General features: G+C 50.7%; 1 protein-coding gene across 1 annotated transcript in view; it reads right to left on the reverse strand.

Moving 5' to 3' along the window:
- The window catches only part of LOC131727468 (DNA replication licensing factor mcm5), a gene marked incomplete at its 3' end in the record, with an annotated part of 17,665 nt that extends 7,422 nt beyond the window's left edge, over positions 1-10,243 (reverse strand). The window contains 11 exon segments of the mRNA XM_059018860.1: positions 114-290; positions 1,479-1,544; positions 1,672-1,815; positions 2,321-2,432; positions 2,919-3,090; positions 3,515-3,684; positions 4,727-4,882; positions 6,922-7,094; positions 7,738-7,866; positions 8,808-8,934; positions 10,037-10,243. Coding sequence (XP_058874843.1) covers positions 114-290; positions 1,479-1,544; positions 1,672-1,815; positions 2,321-2,432; positions 2,919-3,090; positions 3,515-3,684; positions 4,727-4,882; positions 6,922-7,094; positions 7,738-7,866; positions 8,808-8,934; positions 10,037-10,203 — 1,593 coding nt within the window. The 5' untranslated portion in view covers positions 10,204-10,243.

A 10,243-nucleotide genomic window follows, 5' to 3' on the forward strand; every position in this document is an offset into this window, starting at 1 on the left:
TATACAGAAAACAACACCGAAATTCATACAGAAAAGTTTATAGCAAACAGCATAGAGAAAGGACTCCTCCTGTCTCACTGGTTCCCTATACTGGTTGCACTGGTTCCCCTCACCATGTCCTTGTGCTCGTCGTGCTCGTCCTTGATGATGAAGATCATGTCGAATCTGGAGAGGATGGTGGGCATGAAGTCGATGTTCTCCTCTCCCTTCGTATCGTCCCAGCGACCGAACACAGAGTTAGCAGCAGCCAGGACTGAGCAGCGAGAGTTCAGAGTGGTGGTGATGCCAGCCTGGAGAGAGAGAGAGGAAGAGAGAGAGAGAAACACAAGATCAAATATCACACACACACACACACACAGGACTGAGCAGCGAGAGTTCAGAGTGGTGGTGATGCCAGCCTGGAGAGAGAGAGGAAGAGAGAGAAACACAAGATCAAATATCACACACACACGCACACACACACACACACACACACACACACACACAGGACTGAGCAGCGAGAGTTCAGAGTGGTGGTGATGCCAGCCTGGAGAGAGAGAGAGGAAGAGAGAGAGAGAAACACAAGATCAAATATCACACACACACACACACACACAGGACTGAGCAGAGAGAGTTCAGAGTGGTGGTGATGCCAGCCTGGAGAGAGAGGAAGAGAGAGAAACACAAGATCAAATATCACACACACACGCACACACACACACACACACACACACACACACACACACACAGACACACACAGACACACACACAGGACTGAGCAGCGAGAGTTCAGAGTGGTGGTGATGCCAGCCTGGAGAGAGAGAGAGGAAGAGAGAGAAACACAAGATCAAATATCACACACACACACACACACACACACACACACACACACAGGACTGAGCAGAGAGAGTTCAGAGTGGTGGTGATGCCAGCTTGGAGAGAGAGGAAGAGAGAGAAACACAAGATCAAATATCACACACACACACACAGACACACACACAGGACTGAGCAGCGAGAGTTCAGAGTGGTGGTGATGCCAGCCTGGAGAGAGAGAGGAAGAGAGAGAAACACAAGATCAAATATCACACACACACACACACACACACACACACAGGACTGAGCAGAGAGAGTTCAGAGTGGTGGTGATGCCAGCCTGGAGAGAGAGAGGAAGAGAGAGAAATACAAGATCAAATATCACACACACACACACACACACACACACACACACACACACAGGACTGAGCAGAGAGAGTTCAGAGTGGTGGTGATGCCAGCCTGGAGAGAGAGAGGAAGAGAGAGAAATACAAGATCAAATATCACACACACACACACACACGCACACACACACACACACACACACACACAGGACTGAGCAGAGAGAGTTCAGAGTGGTGGTGATGCCAACCTGGACAATACAAGCTCAAACACACAGAGAGAGAGCAGACAGCTGTGTGTGTGCGTGTCTCTGTATCTGTGTGTGCGTGTGTCTCTCCCGTTACCTTGGCGATAGAGATGGTCTGTTGCTCCATCGCTTCATGGATAGCGACGCGATCATCCTCTCGCATCTGAGAGAGAAAGAGAGAAAGGAAGGAGAGGGGGAAAGAGAGAGAGAGAGGTTCTGTGTTTAGCTCCAATGCTGATCAGTGTGGTTCTAGGTACAGTTCTAGGCTGGCGTCGGGGTTCTAGGTTCACCTTGTCGAACTCGTCGATGCAGACCACGCCCCCGTCGGCCAGCACCATGGCCCCGCCCTCCATGACGAAGTTCCTGGTAACGGGGTCCCTCATTACCGAGGCTGTGAGTCCGGCCGCACTGCTGCCCTTCCCAGAGGTGTAGACCTGAGAGAGGAGAGGAGAGGAGAGAGAGGAGAGGAGAGAGTGAGAGAGAGGGGGAGAGGAGAGGAGAGGAGAGAGTGAGAGGAGAGAGGAGAGAGGAGAGGAGAGAGTGAGAGAGAGGGGGAGAGGAGAGGAGAGGAGAGGAGAGAGTGAGAGGGGAGAGTGAGAGAGAGGGGGAGAGGAGAGGAGAGGGTGAGAGAGAGAGAGGGAGAGGAGAGGGTGAGAGAGAGGGGGAGAGGAGAGAGTGAGAGAGAGAGAGAGGGAGAGGAGAGGGAGAGAGAGATTCTTTGTCTGTATATTTGAGTTGGTTATGCCATGTATGTGCTTTGGCAACACAATTATTTTTTATTGTCATGCCAATAAAGCCAATTTGAATTGAATTGAATTGAGAGAGAGAGGGGGAGAGAGACAGAGAGACACACCCACCCCACCAGCACAGCACCTCTATAGAGAGACAGACAGACAGACAGACAGACAGACAGACAGACAGACAGAGACAGCTTCGTACCGCGATGGGGGCGCAGCGCTCCACGAATTTCAGCAGCTGGGACTTGGCTGTGCCGGGATCTCCCAGCATCAGCAGATTGACATCCCCCCTCCGAGTCAAACCATCAGGCAGCCTGGAGAGAGAGAGAGAGAGAGGGGAGAGAGGAGGGGGGGAGAGAGAGAGAGAGAGAGAGGAGGAGAGAGAGAGGAGGAGAGAGAGGGAGAGAGAGATGGGAAGAGAGCGAGAGAGGAGAGAGAGCGAGAGATAGCGAGAGAGGAGAGGGGGAGAGAGAGGGGGGAGAGAGAGAGGGGAGGGGGAGAGAGAGAGATGGGAAGAGAGCGAGAGGAGAGAGAGCGAGAGAGAGAGGGAAAAAACTGTCAAACTCTACAAAACAAAATGGCTCCCGCCATAGCACTGTCAACGAGGTCCAGGGACTGAGCGACCCGCCATAGCACTGTCAACAGGGTCCAGGGACTGATCGACCCGCCATAGCACTGTCAACAGGGTCCAGGGACTGACCCGCCCCAGCAGTGTCAGCGGGGTCCAGGGACTGACCCGCCCCAGCAGTGTCAGCGGGGTCCAGGGACTGACCCGCCCCAGCAGTGTCAGCGGGCTGTACCTCTTGCGGGAGCCTCCGAACAGCAGGCAGGCGATGGCTTTCTTCACATCCACGCTCCCGTAGATAGAGGGCGCTATGCTCTTGGCGATGGACTCGAAGACGTTGGGCGTGGCCGCCAGCCTGCGAATCTCCTCCTCTTCCTGCGGAGAGACCGCCCCCACGACGCTGCGTCCTGTTTCGGAGACAAACCAAGGAACGGGTCACGCTGCTGTGCAACGGGAGTCTTAATCCCATCCCAGCAATGTAATTCTAATCCAGTCTAGTCTATCAATCACAGGCAGTTAAAGAACTACAGCTCCCAGCATCCCTCACCATGGCCGCGGGGGCAGAGGCATGCTGGGAGCTGTAGTCCTTTGTACAATGTAATTATAATCCAGTCTAGTCTATCAATCACAGGCAGTTAAAGAACTACAGCTCCCAGCATCCCTCACCATGGTCGCGGGGGCAGAGGCATGCTGGGAGCTGTAGTCTTTTGTACAATGTAATTCTAATCCAGTCTAGTGATCTCAAACTGCAGTTCCAATGCAATTCAATCCAGTCTCGTTTCAAGGCAGTATCAGAGCTGTACCCCTGTCTGATTTGGGGGTCCCCCTCACCTACTCCCTCCGTGTCGACCTGGATCCCCACGACCCGGATGTAGGAACTCCGGATCCCGACTCCCACGCGGTCCCGCCCCTTACTGCGGCTCGGGTTCCCAGACTTCTTAATGGAGTAGATCCCCATGATAGTGACTCTGTTACCAGGAACCACCCGATCACACAGGTACCTGAGAGAGGGGAGGAGGGGAGGGGAGGGGAGGAGAGGGGAGGGGGAGAGAGGAGGGGAGAGGGAGAGAGAGAGAGAGGAGAGAGGAGAGGGAGGGGAGGGGAGGAAGAGGAGAGAGAGGAGGGGGGAGAGGAGAGGGGAGGGGAGAGAGGAGAAGAGAGAGGAGGGGAGGAGAGGGAAGGGGAGGAGAGGGAAGGGGAGGAGAGGAAGATGAGAGAGAGGAGGGGAGAGGGGAGGAGGAGGGGAGAGAGAGAGGAGGGGGAGAGGAGAGGGGAGAGGGAGAGAGAGAGAGAGAGAGAGAGAGGAGGGGGAGAGGAGAGAGGGGGAGAGGAGAGAGGAGGGGAGGAGAGGAGAGAGGAGGGGAGGAGAGGAGAGAGAGGAGGGGAGGGGAGAGGGAGGAAGAGAGGAGAGGCAGGAGGAGAGAGGAGGGGGAGAGGAGAGAGAGAGAAGGAGAGGGGGGAGAGGAAGAGAGGAGGAGAAAGGGGGGAGAGGGGAGGGGAGAGAAGACAGGATGAAGAAAGAGAGACTGTAAATCAAAACAGAAACAGCGTTTTGTAAAACGGCGATCCCTGCAGAACGACAGCCCTGCGGCGACTCGAACTCTCGCTGTGACTCCAGCAAACAAGGAGCTGCCGTCCCCGTCCCCTCCGACCCTGCGTCTCCACGGTCACCTGTCCCCGTCCCCTCCGACCGTGCGTCTCCACGGTCACCTGTCCCCGTCCCCTCCGACCCTGCGTCCCCGCGCTCACCTGTCCCCGTCCCCTCCGACCCTGCGTCTCCGCGCTCACCTGTCCCCTCCGACCCTGCGTCTCCGCGCTCACCTGTCCCCGTCCCCTCCGACCCTGCGTCTCCGCGCTCACCTGTCCCCTCCGACCCTGCGTCTCCGCGCTCACCTGTCCCCGTCCCCTCCGACCCTACGTCTCCACGCTCACCTGTCCCCTCCGACCCTGCGTCTCCACGGTCACCTGTCCCTGTCCCCTCCGACCCTGCGTCTCCGCGCTCACCTGTCCCCGTCCCCTCCGACCCTGCGTCCCCGTGCTCACCTGTCACAGTACAGCTGGACGTGTCGGGGCATTTCCCCGTGCGGGACGGACTCCGGGGACTCCTGCAGCTTCAGGGTCTGGAAATCCACGCAGGAGCACTTATCAGGGATCAGGAAGTAGGGATCGACGGGACACTTCACACGACCCGCCTGCTCCCTGCAACACAGAGAGAAATCCACATCCTATCAGAGAGGCGCTCTTCAACAAAACACAACAATAATATATCAGAGAGGCACTCTTCAATAATAGATCAGAGAGGCACTCTTCAATAATATATCAGAGAGGCACTCTTCAATAATATATCAGAGAGGCACTCTTCAATAATAGATCAGAGAGGCACTCTTCAACAAAACACAACAATAATATATCAGAGAGGCACTCTTCAACAATATATCAGAGAGGCACTCTTCAATAATATATCAGAGAGGCACTCTTCAATAATATATCAGAGAGGCACTCTTCAATAATATATCAGAGAGGCACTCTTCAATAATATATCAGAGAGGCACTCTTCAATAATAGATCAGAGAGGCACTCTTCAATAATAGATCAGAGAGGCACTCTTCAATAATAGATCAGAGAGGCACTCTTCAATAATAGATCAGAGAGGCACTCTTCAATAATATATCAGAGAGGCACTCTTCAATAATAGATCAGAGAGGCACTCTTCAATAATATATCAGAGAGGCACTCTTCAATAATATATCAGAGAGGCACTCTTCAATAATATATCAGAGAGGCACTCTTCAATAATATATCAGAGAGGCACTCTTCAATAATAGATCAGAGAGGCACTCTTCAATAATATATCAGAGAGGCGCTCTTCAACAAAATACAACAACAATATATCAGAGAGGCACTCTTCAATAATAGATCAGAGAGGCACTCTTCAATAATATATCAGAGAGGCACTCTTCAATAATATATCAGAGAGGCACTCTTCAATAATATATCAGAGAGGCACTCTTCAATAATATATCAGAGAGGCGCTCTTCAACAAAACACAACAATAATATATCAGAGAGGCACTCTTCAATAATATATCAGAGAGGCACTCTTCAATAATATATCAGAGAGGCGCTCTTCAACAAAACACAACAATAATATATCAGAGAGGCACTCTTCAATAATAGATCAGAGAGGCACTCTTCAATAATAGATCAGAGAGGCGCTCTTCAACAAAACACAACAACAATATATCAGAGAGGCACTCTTCAATAATATATCAGAGAGGCACTCTTCAATAATAGATCAGAGAGGCACTCTTCAATAATATACAACAACAATATATTAGAGAGGCACTCTTCAACAATATATCAGAGAGGCACTCTTCAACAATATATCAGAGAGGCGCTCTTCAACAAAACACAACAAAAATATCCTGTGTTCAGACGAAACGGCCGACTCGGAGAAACGTGCTGTCCTCCTCGGGGGGGGGGGGGGGGACACGCAGCTCCACTGGCTGCCAAATACGAAGCCACCTGCCACAACCTGAGGGGGGGTGCTGTGACACGGCACAATTTAACAATGTCATAGTTTCAATATTATTATTTCAATATTTATTTCAATTTCTGTATTATTATTTACCTTCTGTTTTATTTATTATTATTTTGTCACCATGGTTACTTGTTTGTACATACAATAATATATCGATCGAAGATCACGAGACTGGATTGAATGACATTGGAACTGCAGTTTGAGATCACTAGACTGGATTAGAATTACGTTGTACAAAAGACTACAGCTCCCAGCATGCCTCTGCTCCCGCGGCCATGGCAAGGGATGCTGGGAGCTGTAGTTCTAACGATGATGCCTGTGATTCATAGACTAGATTAGAATTACATTGTACAAAAGACTACAGCTCCCAGCATGCCTCTGCCCCCGCGGCCATGGCGAGGGATGCTGGGAGCTGTAGTTCTAACGATGATGCCTGCGATTCATAGACTAGACTGGATTAGAATTACATTGTACAAAAGACTACAGCTCCCAGCATGCCTCTGCTCCCGCTGCCACGGTGAGGGATGCTGGGAGCTGTAGTTTTAACAAAGGAGCGAAATATACACATCTGTTCATGATATGTATGCAATTGCTTTGGCAACACTGTGGAAAATAAGCCATGCCAATAAAGCACTTTGAATTGAATTGAGAGCGATGTGAGAGCGTGCGGACAGCGTGTGCGTGTGCCCCTCACTCACGTGTTGCACTTGCGTGGCAGGGCGTACCCCTCGAGCCCCGGTCTCACCGCGATGTTCGCGATCACGCCTCGACACCCCCGGCACTGCAGAGACACGCGGACCGCCTTCGAACGGACCGCCGCGGCCGAGACCACCATCCCAGGGATCTGAACCAGCCGGGACATCTGATCCGACTGCAGAGAGAGAGAGGAGAGGAGAGCGGGGTCACAAACTGACTCCCCCGTCCTGGGGTTCAGAGCTCCCCTCAATGAAGTCTAGTGTTATTAATATTGAAATGATCAGGAGCCAGGAGTTTGAGCAGGGTTACAAACTCACACTAGCCCTGCTGCTGCTGCTGCTGCTGCTGCACCCAGTCCTGGGGTTCAGAGCTCCCCTCAATGAAGTCTAGTATTATTAATATTGAAATGATCAGGAGCCAGGAGTTTGAGCAGGGTTACAAACTCACACTAGCCCTGCTGCTGCTGCTGCTGCTGCACCCAGTCCTGGGGTTCAGAGCTCCCCTCAATGAAGTCTAGTATTATTAATATTGAAATGATCAGGAGCCAGGAGTTTGAGCAGGGTTACAAACTCACACTAGCCCTGCTGCTGCTGCACCCAGTCCTGGGGTTCAGAGCTCCCCTCAATGAAGTCTAGTATTATTAATATTGAAATGATCAGGAGCCAGGAGTTTGAGCAGGGTTACAAACTCACACTAGCCCTGCTGCTGCTGCTGCTGCTGCACCCAGTCCTGGGGTTCAGAGCTCCCCTCAATGAAGTCTAGTGTTATTAATATTAGGATGATGATGATGATGATGATAATGATGATGATGACCTCACCTTCAGGCTGCGCATGTTGGCCGGGTTGCCCTCTGACCTCAGCATGACCTGGATGTCCTGTATGGCTTCCTCTCCGGCAGGGCGGGGCTTGGTGACCTCATCAGCTACTTCCCTGGCAGCTTCCTCCAGCTACAGGAAACAGGAAGAGAGAGTCAGGCTCTCAGTGTGTGTGTGTGTGTATTATCTCTCTCTCTCGTAGCAGTGTTGAGTAGTGGTCAGGGCTCTGGACTCTTGACCGGAGGGTCGTGGGTTCAATCCCAGGTGGGGGACACTGCTGCTGTACCCTTGAGCAAGGTACTTTACCTAGATTGCTCCAGTAAAAACCCAACTGTATAAATGGGGAATTGTATGTAAAAATAATGTGATATCTTGTAACAATTGTAAGTCGCCCTGGATAAGGGCGTCTGCTAAGAAATAAATACCAGAGGCAGGTGCTCAGACGGTTGTTTATAGACAGTGTGTGTGTGTGTGTGTGTGTGTGTCTCAGTGTGTGTGTGTGTGTGTGTGTGTGTGTGTGTGTGTGTGTGTGTGTGTGTGTGTGTGTGTGTCAGTGTGTGTGTATTATCTCTGGTCTCTCTCTCTCTCTCTCTCAGTACCAGGGGCAGGTGCTCCGATGGTTGTTTATAGACAGTGTGTGTGTGTGTGTGTGTGTGTGTGTGTGTATTATCTCTGGTCTCTCTCTCTCTCAGTACCAGGGGCAGGTGCTCGGATGGTTGTTTATAGACAGTGTGTGTCTCAGTGTGTGTGTGTGTGTGTGTGTGTGTGTGTGTGTGTGTGTGTGTGTGTGTGTATGTGTGTGTGTGTGTGTGTATGTGTGTGTGTGTGTGTGTATATTATCTCTGGTCTCTCTCTCTCTCAGTACCAGGGGCAGGTGCTCGGATGGTTGTTTATAGAGACAGTGTGTGTGTGTGTGTGTGTGTGTGTGTGTGTGTCTCAGTGTGTGTGTGTGTGTGTGTGTGTGTGTGTGTGTGTGTGTCTCAGTGTGTGTGTGTGTGTGTGTGTGTGTGTGTGTGTGTGTATGTGTGTGTGTGTGTGTGTGTATTATCTCTGGTCTCTCTCTCTCTCAGTACCAGGGGCAGGTGCTCCGATGGTTGTTTATAGAGACAGTCTGCCAGGTCCTCATCGAAGCTGGACAGCTCCTCCATCTCCACCTCCATCCAGAACTCCCCCAGAGTGCAGCGTCTCTTCAGCAGGTCTCTACAGGAGAGAGAGAGAGAGAGGGTAACCATGACAACATCAACACAACACAGCATCCAGAACTATCCCAGCGTGCACCATGACAACATCAACACAACACAGCATCCTGCATCTCCATCCAGACCTATCCCAGAGTGCTACAGGAGAGAGGGTAACCATGACAACATCAACACAACACAGCATCCTGCATCTCCATCCAGAGCAGGAGAGAGGGTAACCATGACAACATCAACACAACACAGCATCCTGCATCTCCATCCAGAGCTATCCCAGAGTGCTACAGGAGAGAGGGTAACCATGACAACATCAACACAACACAGCATCCTGCACCTCCATCCAGAGCTATCCCAGAGTGCTACAGGAGAGAGGGTAACCATGACAACATCAACACAACACAGCATCCTGCACCTCCATCCAGAGCTATCCCAGAGTGCTGCAGGAGAGAGGGTAACCATGACAACACAGCATCCTGCATCTCCATCCAGAACTATCCCAGCAGACATGATAACCATCACATTACAATACATCACATTACAATACAATACAGGATAGAACGAGCCTCGGGGGCACCGCTCTAGAACGCAGTGACGCGTCAACCGAGTCCCGCGAACTTCACCACGCAAGACCACGCAACGTCACACAAGAGAGAACGTGCGATTATTATTATTGACGCCGCGTATAAATTAACAGCGTGACGCTGAACCGCCTTCCCGCGCAACCGGGTCCCAGCACAGCAATACAAAACGAACAATAATAATAATAATAATAATAATAATAATAATAATAACAACTCAATGCACGACTACGCCGTTGCAGATCTAACTCCCTGTGATCCTAACTCGCTGCATCCCAGTTCATACTGTATTCTAGTAGCGTTATTATTATTATTAATAATAATAATAATAATAATAATAATAATAATAATAATAATAATAATAATATTATTATTATTATTATTATTGATGATGATGATGAAGATGATGATGATGAAGATGATTTGCACTGGCTGTAAACGACACCGTGTTTAAATATGTTGCATTGTAACCCTGTGTGCGCTGCCCTGCCAGTCTCCCGGGATTACAAGCAGGATGAGACTCCGAACCTGTATTTGAAGGTGAAGCCGGTCCGGTCGGTCCCGACCCGGTACTGACGCAGAAACTCGCGAAATCTCTTCTTAACGTGAGTTTTCTTGACCGATCCATCGTCCGCCTGCTGCTCCCCTCCGAAGCTGTCGCTGTAAAAAATACCGGCGTCGTCAAAACCGGACATCTTAGTATTAGATTTACTATTATTACTAAAAAAAATAAAA

Source organism: Acipenser ruthenus, unplaced genomic scaffold (assembly GCF_902713425.1).
Source record: "Acipenser ruthenus unplaced genomic scaffold, fAciRut3.2 maternal haplotype, whole genome shotgun sequence".
Classification (NCBI taxonomy): Eukaryota; Metazoa; Chordata; class Actinopteri; order Acipenseriformes; family Acipenseridae; genus Acipenser; species Acipenser ruthenus.